The 24,192-nt window shown below is 37.6% G+C and overlaps 3 protein-coding genes across 7 annotated transcripts; 1 reads left to right on the top strand and 2 right to left on the bottom strand.

Moving 5' to 3' along the window:
- Positions 1-414: 414 nt before the first annotated feature.
- LOC123536242 (somatostatin receptor type 1-like) lies at positions 415-1,640 on the bottom strand. The gene has a single exon (XM_045319236.2). It carries the CDS (start codon positions 1,638-1,640, stop codon positions 639-641), a length of 1,002 nt encoding a protein of 333 aa, XP_045175171.2. The 3' UTR covers positions 415-638.
- A 1,871-nt stretch (positions 1,641-3,511) lies between these two features.
- Positions 3,512-18,220, top strand: LOC123536451 (NACHT domain- and WD repeat-containing protein 1-like). 3 transcript variants are annotated; one of them, XM_045319645.2, is made up of 12 exons: positions 3,512-4,654; positions 5,072-5,210; positions 7,472-7,607; positions 8,035-10,427; positions 10,766-11,001; positions 11,315-11,528; positions 11,805-11,905; positions 12,290-12,570; positions 13,860-14,136; positions 15,361-15,478; positions 16,037-16,205; positions 16,827-18,220. In XM_045319645.2, exons 1-12 carry the CDS (start codon positions 4,322-4,324, stop codon positions 17,248-17,250), a joined length of 4,821 nt encoding a protein of 1,606 aa, XP_045175580.2. In that variant the 5' UTR covers positions 3,512-4,321; the 3' UTR covers positions 17,251-18,220. The 3 variants fall into 3 exon arrangements, with proteins under 3 accessions (XP_045175580.2, XP_045175579.2, XP_045175581.2); XM_045319644.2 differs by having other exon boundaries at positions 11,315-11,549; XM_045319646.2 differs by lacking the exon at positions 3,512-4,654 and having other exon boundaries at positions 5,082-5,217; positions 11,315-11,549.
- A 9-nt stretch (positions 18,221-18,229) lies between these two features.
- Positions 18,230-22,653, bottom strand: LOC128550282 (uncharacterized). Of its 3 annotated transcripts, XM_053529020.1 has the most exons (5): positions 22,202-22,652; positions 21,700-21,896; positions 20,926-21,117; positions 20,282-20,425; positions 18,230-19,058 (listed from the first exon to the last, which is right to left on the bottom strand). In XM_053529020.1, exons 2-5 carry the CDS (start codon positions 21,743-21,745, stop codon positions 18,949-18,951), a joined length of 492 nt encoding a protein of 163 aa, XP_053384995.1. In that variant the 5' UTR covers positions 21,746-21,896; positions 22,202-22,652; the 3' UTR covers positions 18,230-18,948. The 3 variants fall into 3 exon arrangements, with proteins under 3 accessions (XP_053384995.1, XP_053384993.1, XP_053384994.1); XM_053529018.1 differs by lacking the exon at positions 21,700-21,896 and having other exon boundaries at positions 22,202-22,653; XM_053529019.1 differs by lacking the exons at positions 20,926-21,117; positions 21,700-21,896 and having other exon boundaries at positions 22,202-22,649.
- Positions 22,654-24,192: the final 1,539 nt, after the last annotated feature.

Below are 24,192 nucleotides of genomic sequence, written 5' to 3'. Positions count from 1 at the left end.
TTAGCTTTTAAAACTTTCTTGTAATATTAACATTATCACATTTTATATATACGGTACCGGTTCTAGGATATACATATACTGTAACCATGTAATAGCGATCTTACTGCAGAATACTGGAGCCAACGTTTGATTTCTTTCAAACACGAAATTCCCCCAAAATAACTGGAATTACCATAGGAAACACTCCATAAAATCTGAGATATCTTAAGAACTTTAAACTGTTCACATTAACACCCTAGAATGCATATTTATCAAGAGTAGTCTCTGTTATTGAGATAAAAAAATCAACACAAAAACAGTTATGAAAAATGTGAATCAAACACTCGTGTCAGTCCAGTTTTATTTGTTTATTTACTTTGATTTATACATCAAAATATAGTATAAATTATATAAACACATGGTTGAGTAGGAATCTTTGAGCTTGTTTTAGAAAAAATACTGTTTGATTGATACATTTACTGGCAACTCCTGCTGGGTAACAACATAGTGATTTTTTTTTTCAAGTTTTGAATCAAAGAAATAAACTTAAGTTTTCAAAAAAATACTTAGACTTCTGCAGCTGTCTGTCAGTTATTCAGCAGAGCTTTTAATGTACTCAGCTATTTTGGACAAAAAATTGTATAAATGTATTTAAGAGATTATTTGCAGACAGTATGTTTCCATGACGACACCATTCTTTGTAAAGAATTCCTGATTTGTGTATTTGTAAGAGCATATATGATAGGATTTATCCAGTTAAGGTTAGATCCAATGTATATCACCAGCGTATGAATCAGTGGATCTACTTTTAACATGGACGGGTCGTACATGTATAAGCCAATAAATGGCAGACGACATGTGCCAAAGAATAGAATTATCGCCAATATTGTGAATGCCATCTTCAGTTCAGATTTTTTCCGGAGGGTCATATGTTTGCTTCCATGTTTACTTGACTTGTCAAAGGAATTCTGGGAACTATTTTTAGAAGAATCACGACTCGCAGAAATTTTCAGTTGTAGTTTCACGTACACTATGATTATTCGAAAATAACAAAATCCGATGACTGGAACTGTTGATAAGATAGCGAAAAGGAATACAAACAGACAATATCCTGTACAGTCTTTTCCAAGAAAAGGGTGGCAGACGAGTTTCTGTGGAACGTATTCGTAATGACTGAATATTCCAAATAGCGGGAAGGCGAGTATCACTGGATAGATTGACCACGATATAATCCATTCTATCACAAGCAGACGGGTGCTTCCATACAGTTTAATGTAAAAGTTCTGATTTAAAATGCAGAAATATCTGTTCAGTGAAATGCAGACGTACCCAAATAACTCCGTTCCAAGATTGCAGAAAAGTCCGTAAGAAATTAAGTTGCAGACGACACTTTGATTCGTCCATAGTCCTGTAAATGCTTGCACAGCGATCAGTGGTAGAAAGATGGCACAGTGGATGAGGTTACAAACAAGTAGGTTTAGAATTTTCACATAAATAGAATATCTGTACAGTTTGCCGTATATTATAGCAGAGATCATGATGGTGTTGCAAATGGTTCCCAACGTTGCTATGGCAACTGAGAGAGACCTAACAACGAGAAGTTGGGTGCCCGTGGTCTCCATGGTAAAGTTGTATGATATACTGTTTGTGGTGTTCTCCATCCTGAAAAACAGAAAGCAATTGACTCTAGATGAAAAGAAATATGTCGACAACACAAAATGATTTTAAAATCAACAATACAATAGAATGACACAAGGAAACTCTGAATTAGGAATCTATGTAAGAAAAAAACATTTCCCTCGAAATCGGCTTTGTTTTAAATTATATGAAGCAAACTCTGTAGAAAGTTGATAAACTTAATTTTCATTACAGGCAAATGAACAAAACTTCTGTAAATTGATTATTTATTCAATAATTACCTTCAGATCACTGGGTCTCTGTAAGACTGAACAGTAGTATCCTGTAGGAATGTCACAGTCAGTTAAATATGTAAGCTAGGCTTGTGATACCTTTTTTTGAGTTCTTATTTTCTTAACACATATCATTTTATACTACAGTCTTAATGCATAGCTTAAATCCATCTCTTCTTGTCATTTTTATGTCTGCTCGGCCATTGTCATTAGTAATAATATACGTGTAGTTCATATATTTAGGGTCAGATGTGACAATTGATAATAAATATTGATCTTTTCACATTTACATCAGTTACTCATTTAATATATTAACGAAACATAGCCATTATATGAAAATTTGTGGCTATGTCCATATGAATCAGATGGGCAGAATATTTTTTTGGTAGGCCAATGGCCCATTGTTTACATGGACCCGTACAAGCTAATATTTCGGTAGACATTTATTCAAATTCCAATTCGAGGCTATTTCTCAAACCTGATAATTATTCAAATGCTGAGAAAAAAATATTACAAAAAGTTTTATAGTTATGTAAAACAAAATATTCCCGACGTAAAGGAATGAAAAAAAAAACTGGCCGTTTCCAAATTATATTGTTACACATAACTAGTCTTTTGTCCAGCGTACTGTCCTCTAGAACAAGTCTTCTACCAGCGTACTGCCCTCTAGGACAAGTCTTCTACCAGCGGTCTAGTACCAGCGTACTGTCCTCTAGGACTAGTGTCCTTCCCAGCGCACTGCCCTCTAGGACAAGTCTACCAGCTTACTGTCTTCTACCAGCGTTCTTTCTTTTAGGACAACTCTTCTACCAGCGTACTGTCCTCTAGGACAAGTCTTCTACCAGCATACTGTCCTCTAGGACAAGTTTTCTACCAGCGTACTGTCCTCTAGGACAAGTTTTCTACCAGTGTACTGCCCTCTAGGACTAGTGTGCTTCCAAGCGCACTGTCCTACAGGACAAGTCTTCTTCCCTGTGTACTGTTCTCTAGGACTAGACAGTGTCCTTCCCAGCGCACTGTCCTATAGGAAAAGTCTTCTTTCCAGCTTATTGTTCTCTTGGACTAGACAGTGTCCTTCCCAGCGCACTGTCCTATAGGACAAGTCTTCTTCCCAGCGTATTGTTCTCTGGGACTAGACAGTGTCCTTCCCAGCGCACTGTCCTATAGGAAAAGTCTTCTTCCCAGCGTATTGTTCTCTGGGACTAGACAGTGTCCTTCCCAGCGCACTGTCCTATAGGACAAGTCTTCTTCCCAGCGTATTGTTTCTCTGGGACCTTAGACAGTGTTCCTTCCCAGACGCACTGTCCTCACAGAAAAGTCTTCTTCCCAGCGTATTGTTCTCTAGGACTAGACAGTGTCCTTCCCAGCGCACTGTCCTATAGGACAAGTCTTCTTCCCAGCGTATTGTTCTCTAGGACTAGACAGTGTCCTTCCCAGCGCACTGTCCTATAGGACAAGTCTTCTTCCCAGCGTATTGTTCTCTAGGACACGTCTTTTACCAGCGTACTGCCCTCTAGGGTCTTCTTCCCAGCGTATTGTTCTCTAGGACTAGTATGCTTCCTAGCGTACTGTCCTTCAAGTAACTGTCGCCGAATGGTGTCTTCTAGAGTGGCGGAATCCAGAGCGAAAATGGAAGCTCTGGTGTTGAGTGAGATATTAACAGTGCAAAACAAATAATCTTTTATGTCACGTTTTGCAATGGGTTTAGCCCAATTTTACCTCTTTTGTCTGTCCGTAATAGTGAAAAAGTAAATATGACATTACCGAATATACTTTTCCAAATATTCACTGAATGCAATAAAATTTTAAGGCAGTGCGTGGATCAGCAAGTACCTCTCGATTACGTATTCTCGACTTCCGTTTGAGACTGAAATTTTCTGTTTTTTTTTTTTTAAAAAATATTATTAAGGGTGCCGATACGTGATCGCACGGAAATTGTCGATTGTCATTACTGATCCACTAACTTAATTGGAGATTTTTGCAGACATATGCCCAAGTTTGGTAAAAGGCTATTCAATTGTTTACAAGATTTACTATGGAACATAAAAACCGTAAATCAATAACAGTAATTGTTATTGTCCACCATGCCGACAGGCTCAGCGTACATGTATAAGTTAAGATCGATTCCGTACTTTGAGAAAATTCAATATATATATAGCTACCCGAGCTCAAATCCGTAAGTACGAAGAAAACATACATTTATAATTCCTATTCAGTTTGTACGTAGTACGAGTGAATCATTAAATAATGGATTTTGAAAAGGAATTTTAAACGTATTTCTAAAAGGTATACGGATCAGTGACCATCGGTCGACTGAACAGGTTTAAAATCATATATATTGATCGGTTTGGGTTCTTCATACAATAATACTATAATAACTTCGTATAATATTAGCGTTGACAATATAGTTTAAATAAGGTTTATTTTGTGTTATGGGATCGGGTAGTTCGAAACCGAAGAAAAAAGAAACTGGAGTTAAAAATGAAATTCGTCCCGCAAGAGTCGACGAACCGTCTGATAAACAAGCACCACAGCAGGAAGAAATGTTCAAAGCTTATAAAGCAGAACAAAACGTGCCTGAAACAAAAGCAGACGACAAGTCGGACGCTGCACGTGCAGATGAATTGCCTTGGAAACAAGCTTTGGATAAAGTGGCCGGTATGGAGTTATGGGGCGGGAAAAACCGGGAGCAGAGAAGTCCGTGGAAGGAGTATTTACAAAAAGCAGACGACATTTTGAAGAAGCCACGTAGAGCTATTCCTAAGGTAAGGGTATATGCGGTATTTCCATTACCATGTTTTTAACATCAAGTTATCTATAATACATATGTTCGTGACAATGCCCCATTCAAAACCTGTGTGACAGGGACAGATTGGGAGCTCGAATTAATATATATATAACATATTATGCCGAACTAGAACGTAATCTTTCAGATGTCATATTTCTCATTCAATATGTACATACTACTCTGTAAACATATTTTTGTTGTCAATTTAAGAGATCTTACTCTTCGCCTAAAAGTGCACTCGGCTTGACATGGCAAATTCGGCCCAAATGGGTACTGGTATATGCCAGTGTCTCGTCTTCTACACCAATAGCATATAGTGTGTATAGTTGTGGCTTTTGTCTCGAACCTTAGTCTAATTCGTAATAACCATCTAATTAGAAATATTAATCAACAGGAAGTTGTGGGTCAGATCCTGGAAGGCGACATGACGGTTGTGGATATATCCAGTGTGCCAACAGCACAGCCAAAGGTCGTTGTGTTTGTCAGTTCAACTTTCACTGATACTAAAGCAGAGCGAAACCACCTCATGAAAGGTAAAATGTAGTGATCTTATTATTTTTTTTAAAAAAGATACAATAAATTTGTGAAAGTGGATCAAAGACACTACCGATCCATCTGGGAAAATCAGCCATTTTGTATTAGTATATTCCCTAGTGAAGTCGGAAATTTTATGTTGGTAAGTGGTTTGTCTACGGAAGAGGAAATTGTCAGGCAGTTTTGGCGTGCATTTTTGTTTCTTCTGCTGTTTACAGAATCTGCAGTCAAAATCTAAATCCTTCTGCAAAGCTACGTTGTGAGAGAAGTAGTCGCCTTGGCACATTTTAAAATGACAAATGATTTATTATCAGAATAGGTAAAGTTTATCATTAAACATGCATCGTTTAAGTTTAATGTACTTTTTAGGAGTATGGTAAACGACTTTATTGAAAGAATGATTAATATTGAAAGCTTGTAGTCATAGTTCGATTTCTTCACGGTCTACTAGATTGTCTCTGTACCACAAAGTTTTCAATAATTACGTGTATCTAAGCGACTTTGTTGCCGCTAATAGACTCTGTTGTATATAAAGACCTGTTCCAGTCCTACCTTTTAACCTTAAATTGTCACTGAAAAAGCATGAAAATCCTGACTATGAACAGTGACGCCTGTCAAAATAGTCTTTTTATATAAAATTCTATATAAAATACACGTGGTTTTGCGTGCTAAAGTGTGGCGCGTGGCCGTTAACTGTTACCTATTGTAATCATGGGCTGCATACACACAGTAGAATATGAATAGCCGTGGAGCAGGGCTTTAACGTCACACCGACATGGTCGGGTCATATAGGGATATTCAAGTTTTCACAGTGGAGGAAGACCCTAGGGTGCTCTTTGTGCCTTACCTCAGGCACGAGCGGGTATATGGGTAGAACGACAAACCTTCCAAAAGTCAGCTGTATGTCTTCCTCACATGAAAGAATCTTACACTTCAAGCGAGGTTTTCGAAACCTTAGCGGTGGGTGGGGGCTTAATAATTCAAAATAAGTTACCATTAAGTTATTCACTCGGCCACGGAGGGTCGCCTGAAGAATGTTAGTATTTTTAGGTGGGGGATTTGACTTGCAAGAAACAGTTCTAAGACCCTGGTTCTTTAGAGGACCAAGTGTAAAGCACTCGTACATAAACGGGATTCTTATCATAAAGAATTGTATACATTTTAGTTGAAAGGTCCGAACTCGAATATGTATTATAATTGCTGTACCGGTACCAGTCGTTGATTATATCTACTAGTTTTATCTATAGGTTACGGTCCTTCGCGACTGAAAATTGAGCTATATTCTAAACCGTTGAATTTAAAAAAACTTCTATTAAATTAATTTGTTATGAATTATAATGACTATGTAAACATATCTATATGATAGACATACCAGAGATCAAATAATTACAACCAAGATTTAATCCTACATTATATTTACTTTATGACACATGTTCAAAGCATTAATGGGCTACCTGCATATTGGCAAATACTAGGCAATAATTCATGTCAGTTAAAAGCTAATTAACCCTGTAAGAATTGGAGAGTTTTTACATGTTTTCATACAATTTAATAGATGTTGTGCTCAACAGTTTTTCTCTCTCTTAATTTCAGCGTAATTAGTGAATCAGAATTTATTTTTTACACTTAAAACATTTTTCTGAAGTAATATACAATATGCATAATTCTTGACAACTTCTTCACAGTCAGACAAGTTCTTCTCGCAATAAATTCAGTTGAGGATTGCATATTTTTTTCAATGCTTGGCCTGATATGTGGGACTATTCACAAGAGGGAACAGTGCGGAAATTAAGTAAAAAAAAAAAAGCGTTAGAAAATCTTATATAACATGCAAATCCTATGGCGTGTAATGTGTTGCAATATTATATTTTGTATTAGTGTCTATCTTTATATATTTATATATTTATTCAAAAGGTAAATATTGCAACACATTACATGCCATAACAGTCTGATGTCAGGCGGTTATACTTTGTCTGTAATGATATATGTATTTCCCCTTCCCCAATACTTTCATCCCTTCTTAACCCTATTCCCATTTTTGCATCTTTCAAATACCTGTCTGTTGTATCTTTCCATTCCAGTTTCTCTTTATGGCGGGCCTACCGTGCGTTGTCCGGTCCTGGCTACATTTGCTGTGGTATGTGATATCGGGGAAATCTATCCTTACCTTTTAATCGCCATGCTCATGTATTTTGAAGTCTGTAAGACCGCTTTAAACTAGGTTTTGCACCCGTAAATTACAGTTCATTTTCCCTCCTAGATGTGTATCCGTACCTAAGAGGTTTGTGCAGACGTTTGGGTGTTGACTTTGGTACTGTTGATATGAGGTGGGGCGTTACCCAGGAAGCCACGCTTGATCATAGTACAGTTGAAATGTGTGTCAACGAAATACACAGGTATTATACACTTTTGATCAGCTTCCGACCGAATATGTGCCATGATATTGATATATGTTTTGTGAATACTATGACAAGTTGATTAAACAAAACCATTCTATTTTCTTTTTTTAAATAATTTCCATTACCTATTCATTGGGTTCTATTCCTAATTTCTTAATCAACTTAAGCTGTTTCTTACAGTGAAGTTTAGATTAAAGATAAATGATGTTATTAGTTATTACCAAATATTTATAGAACCCTGTCTCTTGCACAGAAGTAAAATGGTCATCAGAAAATGAAATTAAGAACTTTTATAGGAGGGAGACTATACAACGTTATCATCTTTTGAAAACTAACACCTATGTATGTAACTCATTACTGGAAAAAATAGCATATATTATTCGATATCGAACATTGCAAAAATTACTTTCCATAACAATTAAAGGTGCGTCAAAGACAGCGTTGGTCCGGCATTTCTGTGTCTGATGGGTCACAAGTATGGATACCGACCCTTGCCAGCCCAGATTGAACAGTCGGAGTTTGAAACTCTTCTGAATCATCTACAACAGACTGGACACGATACGTCCTTGATCAATAACTACTATTTCCTTGACAACAACGCTGTGCCCTCCGAGTTTGTACTAAAACCAAGAACGGAGGATAATGAAACCTGGTGGGATGATGTTGAAGGCATCCAGAAACAGTTTCGGGAAGCTTCGGTAGCTTGTTTCGGAGAACAAAACAAGAAATGTGACAAGTATCACATTTCCGTCACTGAAACAGAAATACATACGGGCGTTTTCAACAATCCAACCGCTCAAACTCAAGCGTGCTTTATACGCAGAGATCTCGCGAAATTTTCTGAGGATTTTCATAAAGATCGCAAAATCCTTGACTTAGTTGGTCCAAATATTGACGAATATGCTCGTGATAAACTTGCAGAGCTCAGAAAAAAGAAAATCCCAAGCAAGGTACCTCCGGTAATAGTCAAAGATATGATATATGAAGAAGCTGTACCTAAACAGGTAGCGGAGAAGATCAAGGATTTGTGCGAGCACGTTTGCAAAACAATGGCAGACGGGATACTAGAAAACTATGAAAATCGGCTTCATGTTGAAGAGGACAGAGTTTTTCAAGAGGCTTTACAGCATAGAAGTCATGCCAGTGAGAAAGCTAGTTTATTTGTCGGCCGTGAGAATGAAATTAGACATATAATGGATTATATGCGGTCTTCTTCAACTAAGCCGCTTGTGGTTCATGGACAGTCTGGTTGCGGTAAAACTGCACTAATGGCCGTCGCTGCAAGAAAGGCCAAAGATGCTTTCTCACACGCTGTAGTAGTACTTCGCTTTCTAGGAACCACAGGTCAGACAGCTTCAGCCAGACTTCTTCTACTAAATGTCTGCGCTCAGATAACACGTGTTTACAACAAAAACTTGTCAGCTATACCTACCTCGTACAAGGACCTTGTGAAATATTTCAGAACCTGTCTCGCATTTGCAACTTCAAGCAAACCCGCTATAGTATTCCTTGACTCGCTAGATCAGTTGAATAATGAAGACTTTGGACAGAACTTGGCATGGCTTTCATTGTCAGAAGATTTACCTCCGAATGTGAAGTTCGTTGTATCATCTCTGCCTACACGGTCTTTGGATATCCTGAAATCTCACCTCAATGATGCTGTTTTTGTAGAAGTGCGGCCATTATCCTTGGATGAAGGTCCAGAAATCTTGAAGAAAATGCTAGAAGCGAAACACAGACGTGTGACTGAATCTCAGAAATCATTGATTATAGACGCTTTCAAAAAATGTCCGCTGCCTTTGTTCCTCCGCCTGGTTGTAGATATTGCAGAGCGCTGGAAGTCTTTTGACACTGTAGATTCTAGTGCACTAGCAGACGACATGCCAGGTCTGATAACTAAACTGTTTGATCGGTTAGAATCTCGTTTTGGTGACATGTTTGTACATCATGCATTGGGTTATATTACTGCTGCCAAGAACGGTCTGTCCCTAGCTGAACTAGAGGATATCCTTTCATGCGATGACGAAGTTTTAGATAGCATTTTCCAGTGGTGGATTCCGCCAATCAGGCGTATACCTCCTCTGCTTTGGGCGCGGGTCAGAAACGAACTTGGAATTTACCTCGCCGAGAAGGGTACGGATGGAATTAGCGCTTATGGGTGGTATCACAGACAGTTCTGGGAAACTGCGGAGAAAAGATACCTCCAAAAACCCTTCAACAATGACACCGACCTCTTTGTAGGAAAGGCTCATACAGCCATTGCAGATTACTTTGAGGGAAAATGGGATGATGGTAAACCGTATACCAGCAAGGGAGAGACGAAAATCGAAGACAGAAAGATTGCAAAACAATCACTTGTGCTAGGTGGTAATCGTAGCACGGGGAGACAACTGAATAGGAGAAAATTGACCGAACTGCCTTACCATCTCATCAAGATAGAGGAATGGGACAGATTTAGAAAGCTCGTGATTGACCTAGAATACATAGAGGCGAAGTTCGAAGCCGGCGATGGTTACAATTGTTTAAGTGAACTCATAGAAGCCACGAAACTTTCTGGACTTGACGATATTAAACGATTGACACGTTTTGTTGGATCAAATTTAGGATTTCTGATCAGGGAACCAACCGGCGTGTATCAGATGGCGCTTCAACAGGCGAGAGGAAGTAACGTAAGGGAACTGCTTGGCAGATTGTCAAAAGAGAATCTACCTTTGCCGTTAATGGAGAATCTACACGAGTCTGACTACGACGATCCGTGCGAGATGACTATGCATGGTCATACAGAGACACTTCGATGCTGCGACTATTCTCCTAAAGGTAAGTCGTTCCAAGATAATAGAGTATTCCGTACGCTTCATCGACGTTAGATATGCATTAAGCTATCTATGCTTGAAATTCTTTAATTCTACTGAAGCACGTAATTAAGATGATGTACAAGATGTTAGATCTATATCTAGATGTATTTAGAGGGGATGGATACATAATGTCCGAAGTAAAATCTATATATTGATAAAGAAGGCACTTTCTGCCTTCTGGTGCTAATCCCCGATTTGTAAAACACCAAAAACAGAGAATTATTTGACTGGAAAACAAAACGTGCAACAACACAGCTATACATTATATAAGCACGATAGATAACCTGTTAATATTTCCAGGGGACCTTATTCTGTCTTCTGCTGATGACTGCACTATGCGGATATGGGATGCAACAACAGGAGCAGAGATCGTGACAATAACGTCACTTCCGGGGCCGATATTCCCAGATAAAAATGAGGGAATGCAATTGATGTTACATCCGGTGAATCCATCTTGCTTTTCACGCTCAGGGGAAACTATTGCTAATGGTACAGAGATTGGTGAAGTTATGCTTTGGGACAAATCCGGTGTGCAGGTAGACATTCTTTTTAAATATACACGAAGAAATCAATTTCCTGAAAACACACGAAGTAATGAATTTCCTGGAGACGTTTTAAACTGGTCTATAAATTTTTTTTCATTTTATGTTCTGAATTCAATGAAGGACGTCATTAAAAAAATAAATGAGAACCTTGTAGATCTACCCAGTTTTGTTTTATACAGATTTATATTGGTAATTTTATTTAATAGAACCTGAAAAGCACATGACTTTTATTAGGAATCAGTTTGATACTTAACATTCGCATTTTATCTATTTTTCAAACTGCTTGTATTAACTTTATTTCAAGTTACATTCAAAGAGCACACCGAACAAGGCTGTGGTATACATACACTTTTCTCCAGACAACCGGCAAATTGCAACAGCCTTCAAAAACAGCGTTCTTTCAATTTGGTCGGCAGACGACTTGAGTCACGTAAAAACAGTAGATTTTGATTGGTTAGAACTGACATGCCTTGACTATTCCAGGGATGGAAAGAAACTGGCTGTGATGTGCTTAAGGGGTATGAAAATTGTAATGATTGGTAATTGTATATTATTACGGGTACTAATGAATAGTTTTGTAAGAATGGCACTTTGACTCTTGAAGAGTTACCGTTCGTTACACTCACGATGTTTGGGACACTAGCAAGGACAGTCTGAAAAAGACTACATGAGTTCACTAAAGTAGTATTTCCGTACATTTTACAAGTCTAGTCTTTGATTTTACTAGGGAACTTATTGATATATAAACATATACAGCATATACTTCATTTATCTTGGAATGTTTTCTTTTGAAGGATTGATCCTCCTTGATACTGACGGGTATAATGTTACTTCGAAAGAAACCGGAAGTTGCTACAATAACCTCTGTAGTACATTTCATCCTAGTGGTTCGCAGGTAATTCTTTGTATTGACACATCCTTTGCTCGGTAACGGTCTGCAGTAACTTCTATCATTCAGAGAGCAACCATTACTAAACTGGAACAAAAGAAAAGCATAAGAAAAGAAGTGGTATCTTTGAATTTCACATTGAAGCCAGTTACAATTTAAGGTTGAAATATTTCCATTTTTCCCCTTGTCTTTTTATGCATGCATGGGGTCAATTCTGTAGTCATAAATTATTGTCTGATTCTATATTCTGTCTCTGTCCATCTGCCTGTCTGTCTGCCAAATTGACTTCTCAAACTTTTAAGGAATCACCAGTATACATGCGTATATACATGTACGGCTGTGGAGGTAGAAGGTTTAAAGACAGTCTTTTATACATATTTGTTAACATAGGTTATGACGGGCGGTGATGATAGTTGTGTCAGTATATGGAACGGCAACAACGGCACTTATCAGACAAAGCTGAAGGAACACAATGCCTGGATTTGGACAATCAAGTTCACCCCAGACGGTAAACACATGTTTACTGGTTCTTCGGATAGGTCTATGAAGGTGTGGAGACAGACAGGCGGAAGTTGGAGTGTTATTGCAACCGTCGGGGGTCATTCTCACAGAGTCAGCATGATATCACTAGAGGAAAACGGAAATAAGTTGGTCACATCGTCCATTGATAGGTAATATTTGTTGTCGTAATTCAATCATGACTTTCTTTGTGTAGCAAAATGAACTGCCGTTGCAAAATGAACTGACATTTTTCAACATTTTATTGTAAAACGCATGCCAGTTATACGCTAATCTGAACCTACCTTAACTCTCCCCAGAAGTCACCGCAAAGATATCCAAAACTATATTAAGGTTTCGATGGAGGCTTTGAGAAACAAAAATCAAACAACACCAAATCATAGAAAGAAAGAGTTGTTTGACATGAAAATTGAACAGCATGTAAAACATGTATATTACTTTACGAAACAAGTGTCAGTATACTGATATAAACATTGAATTCCGGAAAAAGGCTGCCTAAAGGGGCTCCACTTCCGGACAGTTAAACGCCTTTAAAAACTCACCGTTTTCAAAGAACTGTTACACGTGTTTGTTTTGATGCATTTGCAATAGCGTGCGAGTGGTGAAATTTCACGTAACAAGGTTGAACATAGTTTTCAGCAATTGTTTATCTTTTTTCTTTACAAATGGCATTCATTTTCAAAGGGAGACAACTTTTTCTCAAAGATTACTTAAAATAATCGGAAAAATTTGTTTCCCTTTGAAAATGAATGTCATTTGTACTTTAAACAATCGGGAACAGTTGTCTCCCTTTGAAAATGAATGCCAATTGTAAATAAATAAAGATAAACAATTGCTGAAAACTGTGTTCCATCTTGTTATGCGAAATTTCACCACTCGCACGCTATTGCAAATGCATCAAAACGAACATGTGTAACTGTTCTTTGAAAATGGTGAGTTTTTAAAGGCGTTTAACTGTCCGGAAGTGGAGCCCCTTTAGGCAGCCCTTTTCCGGAATTCAATGTTTATATCAGTATACTGACACTTGTTTCGTAAAGTAATATACATGTTTTACATGCTGTTCAATTTTCATGTCAAACAACTCTTTCTTTCTATGATTTGGTGTTGTTTTATTTTTGTTTCTCAAGGCCTCCATCGAAACCTTAAATGTGTTCTGTCTAACCTAGTGATTTAGAATTTTTATGTTTATGAGCTGAGCACATGTTTAGTTATAAACACATGTTACAAAAAAAAAATAAAAATAAAAATAAATAAATAAATAAATAAATAAACACGTCTTGCATTGCCAGACGTTTTCAGTCAACTTGGATGTATTCGTGCTCAGTTCAATGACAGGTCATAACTCATACAAATCGCTTGTATGAGGGAACATAGGGAAATATAAAATAGTACACGCACCATACGTTTTACTGTCTAATTCTTGTCATACTTGTTATTTTAGGTCATTGAAAGTTTGGGACACTGCAACTCTTCTCCGCGGAGCAGTACCTCCTGTCGGCGGCGGCCATTACTTGACATGTGTGATCTCACCGAATGGCTCTTTTCTAGCTATAGCACAAGGCTGGATGAAGCAGTGTGGATTGCTTGACGCTGCACAGTTTGATCAGTCTCCAGAAACGTACACTGACGCCCATAAAGGTTTCATCAAGATGGCCCAGTTCTCATCCGACAGCAGTCGTTTATTCGTACTTGACCATGGTCATTCAGGCGGATATGAGGTACTTCTTTTTAGTGAAATGAAAGTAATCAGAATGCCGTCAATATAGCATTAACGCTTAACATGCTAATTTTCAATAATGGACTTGTCTATCGTCCATTTTGGGCAGTACCGTTAATCATTTGAAGGGGTGTTTACTGAAAATTTACTGACTGAATAGCGAACAGTGCAGACCATGATCAGACTGCACGGATGTGCTGGCTGATCTTGGTCTACACCGGTCGCAAAGGCAGAATCAATCGTGTCCAGCATGGTAAGGGTTAATCAATGTTGAACGAAATATGGAATAAAGAAAAATAGGGGGAAAAATGACGTAGCCGTTCTTATTTGTGATTAGGAGTCGGGCAGACTTTTTTCAGACGATTATTTTGGTTAGGGACATATGGTACAAAACTAGGCATTACGGAATAGAATTTTCTCCAATATCACACCGTTTTAATTGTTTCTTTCCAGAACTAAACAGAGATCATAATCGTTTTAACCTGATACGGGTTCGTTGTGTTTGTACATGTACTTCTAAACTTGGAAGGCACCAAGTAAGGAAAATTAAAACTGCCCTTTTCCCGATATCGCTTCATGATTTGTTTGTATTTTCAAACTAGGGAAAACCAAAAGTTTCTGTAAAAGTGCCTCGTATCGCTCTGTAGTTTTGCTCAAGTTGGGTAAAACAGAACAAACGAATAGTTAGGTCCGGACAGAACAGCATAAACGAATTGTTGGGTCCGGGCAGAACAGAATCAACGAATTGTTGGGTCCGGGTAAAACAGAACAAACGAATTACTGGATCCGGGCAGAACAGAATCAACGAATTGTTGGGTCCGGGCAGAGCAGAATCAACGAATTGTTGGGTCCGGGTAAAACAGAACAAACGAATTGTTGGGTCCGGACAGAACAGCATAAATGAATTGTTGCGTCCGGGTAAAACAGAACAAACGAATTGTTGGGTCCGGGCAGAACAGAATAAACGAATTATTGGGTCCGGGCAGAACAGAATAAACGAATTGTTGGGTCCGGGTAAAACAGAACAAACGAATTGTTGGGTCCGGACAGAACAGAATAAACGAATTGTTGGGTCCGAGCAGAACAGAATATATGTTGGGTCCGGAAAGAACATAATAAACAATTTATTGGGCCCGGGCAGAACAGAATAAACGAATTATTGGGCCCGGGCAGAACAAAACAAACGAATTATTGTGTCCTTAATACAGCATCTTTTTATTTGTAGGCAGGATCAGAGAAATACGCTGCTATAGAGGTGAGGTCACTGCTAAGCGGTTCTAGCTCATACATAAACGTTCAGTCGCCGTACTCTTTCACTTTGACCAATACACACGTCGTCGTAGGTGAGTGAAACATGCTTATTTTATTTTTTTGTGGAGGTGAGCGGGTTGGGGGGTGGAGGGGTCAGCTGGATTTGTAGGAGAACGCACATTTTACTGTGCTGAAAAGTATTTCGTCTCAGTGAGGCAGTCAGTGTTGAATGTACGTATCTTTTATAATATTTTAAGAATTCAGTTTTTTTTTCTATTTGTTTTGTTTCACAGTATTTCATTTTCTGAATAGATTGATCGATTTTGGTTTCTGCAAGAAAAATACGTAACTAGCAACCATTTCATTACACTCTGCGGCTGCATGACAAATGGCTTTTTAGTTTCTGTTAAAGCGTCTGTTTTCTAATGTTTTTGATCTTATGATCTGTGTATTTCGACCTGCTATGCTTACTGGAATCATTCGCACATTTTGATAAGTCTTGAATTTAGAGGCACCCTTTTTATCTTGTTCGTCTGTGAGTCCCGAATACAGCAGTATATGATTCTTTTGTTGTCGTATGATAGAGTAATTTCACATAAATTTACGATAATTAGTGCAAACTTATTGAAATTTCATATTTTATGTTTTAGGAACATTTTACGGTGAACTTCACCTTTTTGACATCAATAGCTACTCAGAAATTTTAAAATGGAAGTCAAGAAGTGGGGGCGCTATAACTAGGGTGGCGGCGTGCAATGCAGGGGGCAAATATATGATCGCAGCATGCTTTGGAACAGTGTGTCAAGTGTGGGAATTCAAGTAAGACAAAAATATACAGATATAGATCATTTTCCGTAACACCGGTTTAAACTTGACTACTTGGATCAGGTACATACTAACAGATATCCCAGCTTCGATGATGTATTTGAGTTGTAACTATATAAGTGTATATATTTAACTTTGCTCAACATCTTTTTGTTTGCATGAACGGTTAACATTTTTGCCCATATTAAGTGTTTTGCAAATAATTTTAAGTTTTATACTTAATGGCTATTGAATTTGAAAGATGCAGGAAGTAAAAAAGTACTTAGTCTGTCAGATTCTTAATGTCGGATATTTCATTATTGTATGGGGGTTTAACTCCGTTTTTGAACAGTATTTCAGTTATCTAACGGCGGGCAGTTAACCTAACCAGTGTTCTTGGATGTACCAGTACAAACCTGTTCTCCGCAAGTAACTGCCAACTTACCCACATGAATCAGAGGTAGAGGACGAATGATTTCAGACACAATATCTTTTATCAAATCGTCACGGAGAACATACGCCTCGCCCGGGGACCGAACTCACGACCCCGCAATCCTTCGTCTCTACCCGACCTTTAAAATTCATGTTCACGATACTTACAAGCATTTTAAATGGACCCTGTATTTGTTTTTCTAGTGGCAGCAGTGTCAATTTAGTTGGTGATATGAGTGACCATGATACAGATATTTACGATGTGGCATTTTCTCCCGATGGTCATTATCTTGTCAACGGCGTCGGATCAGGAAAACTTTACATTTGGGACACGTCAAATAAAAATATCTCGCTCTTTAGAATAGCCACTGAGCATGCGTCGTACATAAAGGATATAAAATTTTCAACTTCCGGAAATTATTTAGTGACGTCAGCCGGACTGAGCATGCGCGTGTGGGATGTTAAAGATGGCATGAGCTTACTTTGCACGTACTATGCCCCGGTTAACTGTGCATCATTTTTCAATGACAGTGTCGTCATTGTTGGCGAGGCAACAGGCAACCGGAAGTACCTCCAGTTTAGGACGGATTACACCAAATCGGAAGTGACTACCCAGTGTAAGATGTGAAGTAGTCCAAAATGTAGTTCCATGCTATGGATGAAATCTGGTGTAATGAGTGACATGAGGAGGTGACAGTTGCATTTTTTGCTTAAATTTTATTGCTTATTGTATTGAGAAAAGATCTAGACCATTTTCATTGTGAATTTCCTGGAATAAGTTTTATTCTTTGCGAAAACTTTCTACCTACGCTTGATTGCTAAACGGCTGTTTTCATGGGGGCATTTTTAGAGGGTGATGTTTCTCAGAACAGATTATTTTTCTTATATACAACATAAAATGTCTATTTTTACTATTTTTGATAAGAAGACATGTCATACTAAATGACCATATATGGTTTTCATATCATTGAAATGCTCTAAAGTGCTGAAAATGAGATCTGAATATTTTATTGTTAATATGAAATAAATAAGGAATTGAATTGTTAAAATGTAACCTTAGGGAACAATGATTCGTAAACAATGCAACATGTTTATAAATGATTCTGTATGATGAATTGTAACTTTTTCATTCGACATTTGCACCTTCGACCACGTTCATGTTTCTAATAGTTAAAAATGGTCCAGGATGCTCACTTAACCTGTACCACGCTAAATTTCTATGATGAACTTGTCCATCTTTCAATTCGAACAGCACCATTAACTGCCAAAAGGGGTGATTACCAAAAATATACAGACTCAGACTGAAGAGCGAACAGTGCAGATCATGATCAGTCTGCACGGATGTGCAGGCTGATCATGATCTACACTGGTCGCAAATCGTGTCCAGCATGATAAGGGTTAATCTATCGCAAGTTTGTGCATTTCGAATTTTTTTCTTTCTTTTATAAATCACACCAACTACGCGTGACTTTCCGTCTAAGTATGACCAAATATCTGAGCAATATTTCATAACTCTGCCCTTTTGTCATTGTTTCTTCTAAACGTATTTGTTTTACTTCAGTTGTTTTATCTGTCAAATAAACTATATTAAAAAAGCATTGTATTTGTTTTTTTGGTTTTGCGGCTTCTTTTATTATTATAATACTGCGTAACCAGAAGCTGACTTTGAAGATCAGTCTAACACGGCTCGTTTTGTTTTCCTATCAAAAAAAAGAATAAGACTGAATGATTGCATATTTTTATGCAATAATTGCTTTTTGAACGTCGCAACTATCACTTCATATAGCGTCAAACGTCATAATAACGAGGAAACACACACAAGACTTTCAAATATCAAGGACGTACATAGTTATCCTTCTTACCGGCAATATATTGTGTTTTTTTTCCATATTAGCAAGTAGTATTCCTTTATAAAAAGGAGGGAGTCGAAATTATCTAAATATCTGTACCTCCATCATATCAATATAATGGCATCCTACGAATCAGCTCAATAATTTGAGCAACTGAACAACATTCAAGTTTGTCTAACTGCCTTTTACCCTGTGCCACTATACAAACTGTACATCTCTCTCAGGCATAGAGATAAATGTTGTTTTGTTGTTGTGGCTGTTGTGGTTGTTGTTCAATGGCAGATTTGAAAACGGCTTCAGGTAGGCAGCGAGTATAACACAATCCTTCGACGCCGATAACTGTTTTTAGGTAGTGGACCCGAAATGACTTTCGGCAATTTCCGTGTGATTTCGCAATCTCCAAATTCTACTTCGGTATTCTTCGGCGAATACGTTATCAAGCGGAGATTGCCGATTGCCGTCGCGGTTCCATTACGTTAAATAGCCTGGTTTGAATGTCGCTCCGTAGGTTTACTTTTTCTGGTGCGATAGATCACCATTAGAGCTATAGTCACTGCCAGAAGCATTGCAACTGAACCTCCCACTCCTGAAATAGAACAAACATACCTTGTGGAAATCTTGTATATAAAGCATCAAGAGTGTCCAGCAAGCAACATCATAAGGGGTCTATAAACAATGTATTACAGCTTACTCGTTTCTGCAAGAGCATCCTTAAAATGGATGTTAATCACAGAGATCTGTATAGTACAAGAAAACTATTATAACACGGTCACCGCTATCAAAAACTACACGAAGCCTTTCACTAAATTTTACCACGGGGTTATTCGAACTTTTAAAGAAATACAACACGTCTTAAAGTTAGTCTTGCACACCCGAATACTATATGAGGGATTGAGAACACGAAAAGATAAGCATATTATTTATTTAAATAAAATATTTGAAAAACTGTTGAAAATCTATCAAACGAGGATAAAATGCAAAAATGGTTGGGCATATAGTGCCTGTTTGGTGTGCAATTAGTCAGAGTGCTATCTTATTTTATGAAGTGTGAGACTCCATTGTGCTTTTCTCCTAAATCCTACACATAACGGACAGAGGGACTGGACTTTTACAAAGCAAACTGTCTAGTCCTGCCCCGAAAGGTTACGCTATTGGTGCTCTAAATTCCGACAAATTATTGAGTATCTTGGTGTAGTGAAACCTCGGACGGTCCCTCTTTATATGTTTCATTATATGAAATATTTTATTTTGTCACTTGTATTAGAGCTTATCAGGATGGGGAACTATTTTACAAGAAGTTGAAAAGAAGGCAAGTATGAGGTTGGCATGCCCCAAACACGTTCATGTTCTCGTTTTCACAATGGGTACTGACGCTTTAAGGCGAAGTCCTACCTTAAACTTGCTTCTTCTCCGCAGCGTATGTTGTATTATATTTTTATGGTTTTACCTCCCTCCATCTTTACGTGCCCCCCCCCCCCCACTTCCCCTCACACCCTTTTTACATACACCCGAAATATAATTATACATATTTTTGTAATTTAATGATTAAAATTATATTTGGTACTAGTATATTAATTTTTTGTTATTTAGTGATCACTGGTACACATAGTTTGGTTACGGAATGGTTGCTATCACACATAGTTTTGTTACGGAATGGTTGCTATCACACATAGTTTTGTTACGGAAAGATTACTAACACACATAGTGTCACTATGATAAATAACAAATATATAGTTTTGTTATGGAATGAAAACTATAACACACAGTTTTGTTACGGAATGATTGTTCTTACACATAGTTTGTACATACCAAAAACAATGATAGAGGTCGGAGAACCGACTGTAATTGTCAACAGGTCTTTTATTTCCAGTTTTGAAGTTTCCATTTTCACTTCTTTTTCAAAATTAGCATTGTATTGATCTTGGATACCCGCAGCAGCAAACACAAGCGTCCCTGAAAACAAAATGTAAAAATTACTAGCTGGTCTTTGGCCTGTGCTTACCAACGAACTGTATATAAAATTTAGACATGACTCAAGACTGCTAAATACTCAATTTAGTTGTAATTCTGTTTTTACAGTGTTCCATTTGGACTTTTTATTGCATGATGGTACGATGATGAAAATGCGATGCTACGATGATGAAAACGCGATATTACATCGACATATCACCATGGTACCATTGCGATTTCGTCGTCGTACTATCGTTGTTTCATCATCATGCCATGGCGCCATCGCGTTCTCATCATCGTACCATCGTGCATCGCTGTTTAGGAATCAATAAAAAGTCACGATTGTCCAAACGGAACACCATAGTTTTTATCATTTATACAATTTTTTATCATTGCTGCTACTGCTTTACCAACTTCCCACCGATCACTACTTTAATTATGTGATATCCTTATTCATGTAATATTATCATTTAATGTATTTTTCGGCCCTCTTTATGTTTTACCCGATATGATCCAGGAAACAATGCAGGGAACTTCGCAGGGAACATCGCAGGGAACTTCGCCCACTATGTCAGATCCTGCAGTTTCCACTGGATTAAGGGATGTCAGCCCGAAGCTACAAAATGCTAGCAAAACACCGGCCACTGTTAGAACCTTTTGCGGTAGAAAGCTCTTCAAAAATTCTTTCCCTTCTTCTGAAAGGAGACAAAAACGCGAGAAATATGTCGTCCGAAAATGGCATTTTCGGAAAGAACGCAAAAAACCGATGATTTACCGTGGCATTATATTGAAAAAAAAAATCTTATATTCGGAGAATCATTAAAGCTCCACTTTTTTGTATTATTACCACATATATTTAAAAAAAAAATACTATAAGTCACGAAGAGCTCATGATGATCTTTTAGATTCGTTCGATGTTTGTCGTCAGGCCGGCCGTCGTCCTTCCACAATTTATTTAGAGGATATCTCCGCCTAAACCACCAACCACATTTCAACCAAAGTTCATAAGAATGTTCCCTTTCAGAGCCCTTGAAATGTAGATCATCCATGTAGAATTCTGGTTGTCATAGCAACCAAAAATATAATAATTTCACAGAAATGTACCGGCTTGGATACACCTCTACCAAATTCCTTGAAATCATTCAGTTCGTTTCCAAACATTGCCGTAACGGGGCTGGTTAATTTTAACGATATGACTATATCGAAAACTTTAAAAAAAAAACGTTGGCCAAATTACAAAATATTTTCGTAGCAAAGTTCCTTTAGTGAATATTTACCAAATTCCTTCATATCATTGTGTTTCATTATAAAAATGGTTATCATCCCTGTATGGATATATGGGTAATTTTAGAATCTCCTCTGAAATTTATGGCTTGATTTCAAAATAGATTCGCAGCAATGTTCCTCTCTATCAGTTCTTGCCATCTAAAACCATGGCCGCTAGGGAGCGGGCTAATTTTCCCTAAAATGACTTCTGGAAAAAATTGAAAATATTTTTGTCTAAGTTCACTTCTTGAATTCGAGGACACATTCTAAAATTGAGGGGTGCATATAGAAGGATAGAGTCTAAGGGCGAACTAGAGTGTCTATCTTAGGTATGAGAAATTCCGGGTTCCATTCTCAGTTAGGGCTTGAGGATTTTCAGGTTAAAACATTGCTTTATATTTAAAACGAAATGAAGGAAAAACCTTCAAGTGCAGAAAAGGTGTACAGTCAACTACGTTTCTTGTAATATTTTGACACCTGTTTTAGATATACATGTATCTCAAATGAACATACCATTCACAGTACCATTAGACATAGCAATGGCCTTGTTTAATTGGTCAATAGTAGCTGAATTGCATTCTGTCACTGGGTCGGCCGCGTAGCCGCTTTCATTCCTTTCGCAAAGAGTAACTGTCCATAATCCAATGGATACCGAATCCTTTTTCTTATAAGAACTGAAATCGTGTTGAATATGTATGTCCATATCATATCTTAACCACGATGCTGTAAAACAACCGCTGAATTGAAACATGATTGAAATCATGCCGATCAAGCCTAGAAAAAACTTTATCCGGGTTTGTTTTCGATAATTATCCATGGCGTATATCCTTTTCGCTTTAAAATATATGTTTTATATGAAAACAGTAGCCAATATAATCGACTTGATGAAGTTCTGATATCATTATGAACTTTTAACTTTAACTTTATCAAATACGCCATTTGTCAGTGCAGTCGACAACAAAACCACTCCTGATAAGGGAAAGGAATGTTGGAAGAATTATTTGTTTTCTGTGTGCCTCGAAAAAAAACTTTAAGATTTAACTCGATGCATGCGTTTATATGTCCTAAATTCAAAGCACATATCTTTACTTTACATATCAAAGAGAAATGGATGGCTAAGTGCAAACTTCTGTTATCAAAATATAAGATTAAAGCTACTCATGCACAAATTGGTCATAATTTAACGATCTTAATATTTATCTATAACATAAAAAATAACAAAAATAATAGCCGGTAATTATCATTAAATATCAACAAGTCTAGCCTTACGATTTATATCTGAAAACAATAATAACTATCCTGTGCAATGTAAACAAACAAGAAAGAAAAAAAATCTTCGTGTTTTTGTATGTATGTGCGTCACTTTATCGACAAACCATAAAGGCAATTTTGTAGTGCACAGATATCTATGAAACTGTATCGAGGTAGAAATTGGATCTCTTTATGGCGTATTCATGTCTCTACTGACAGGTCGACATCACGATTTTGTCATTGCATTTTTAAATGCACATGCCTCTTTTTGGATTGACTGTGCTTGTTTCATTTTTCTAAGATATAGTCGTTGTAGATCGGAGTGGAGTGTCAATGGTACATGTATATCGTTATTGATGAAAAGAACGGAAGTGGTTCATTTGATGTGTGAATGCAATACATATGGATTCAGCTGTTAAGTTCGTTTTAAAATAATTTCTCAAATTCTTTTTCAAGTGGAGATAACCTTCTTGTACTGAAACTTGGAAACACACGAGAATGTTAAGGCTACACGTCTGGTCACTGGACAAACAAAATATGTCGGTGAAATTAGTACTTTTTCTGAAACTACCTTTCATAAATATCCACCGGTTTCTTTTCGCCACGCCGGTATTTGGCAAATTCAGACGCTTCACACAAAAATGAAGTGTCTTAAATTGTAATATTTATTAACCAGTTTGAAAGTTAGAACAATTTGATTTCGTAACACAACTAGTCTTCTTTGTAAAACAATATGTATGAACAGATTACACTTGCCATGGCAAATATAAATTTGCAATGGCAAAGCCGTCTTTTGCCATGGCAGAATGCATTGCCATAGCAAAATGATTCTACCATGGAAAGAAAAATTGAGCTGCGCCATGAGAAAGTCAACATTGTGCATTTACGGCCAGCATGGATCCAGACCAGCATGCGCATCCGCGCAGTCTGGCCTGGATCCATACTGTTCGCTTTCAAAGCCTATTGCAATTAGAGAAACCATTAGCGAACAGCATGGATCCTGACCAGACTGCGCGGACGCGCAGGCTGGTCTGGATCCATGCTGGTCGCAAATGCACTATGTTGGTTTTCTCATGGAGCGGCTCATTCATCATTTTGCCATGGCAGATTAAAAAACAATTTGAAATACGTGTTGTTTGTTCACGTATTTCCTGTCATGTGTATATTTAGAACTATATTTTCGCGCACTTAGACAATGAAAACGATTTTGCACTGGTATTTGAAAGTCAGCTGCTACATCCATTATTCAATTA

This window comes from Mercenaria mercenaria, chromosome 17 (assembly GCF_021730395.1).
Source record: "Mercenaria mercenaria strain notata chromosome 17, MADL_Memer_1, whole genome shotgun sequence".
In the NCBI taxonomy this organism is placed as follows: Eukaryota; Metazoa; Mollusca; class Bivalvia; order Venerida; family Veneridae; genus Mercenaria; species Mercenaria mercenaria.
The sequence above is the reverse complement of the archived record's forward strand: the minus strand, read 5'-3'. Positions and strand labels throughout refer to the sequence as shown.

Bases quoted from the DNA above. Each gene is read 5' to 3' on its own strand.
- LOC128550282 (XM_053529018.1), bottom strand. From the start codon at position 22,505: ATGGATAATTATCGAAAACAAACCCGGATAAAGTTTTTTCTAGGCTTG. The intron at 21,118-22,201 runs GTATGTTCATTT...GTCTCCTTTCAG, and splicing joins GTCTAATGGTACTGTGAATG to AAGAAGGGAAAGAATTTTTG. The intron at 19,059-20,281 runs GTATGTACAAAC...GTTCTATTTCAG, and splicing joins GACCTCTATCATTGTTTTTG to GAGTGGGAGGTTCAGTTGCA.
- LOC123536451 (XM_045319644.2), top strand. From the start codon at position 4,322: ATGGGATCGGGTAGTTCGAAACCGAAGAAAAAAGAAACTGGAGTTAAA. The intron at 4,655-5,071 runs GTAAGGGTATAT...ATTAATCAACAG, and splicing joins CACGTAGAGCTATTCCTAAG to GAAGTTGTGGGTCAGATCCT. The intron at 14,137-15,360 runs GTACTTCTTTTT...TTTTATTTGTAG, and splicing joins GTCATTCAGGCGGATATGAG to GCAGGATCAGAGAAATACGC.
- LOC123536242 (XM_045319236.2), bottom strand. From the start codon at position 1,640: ATGGAGAACACCACAAACAGTATATCATACAACTTTACCATGGAGACC.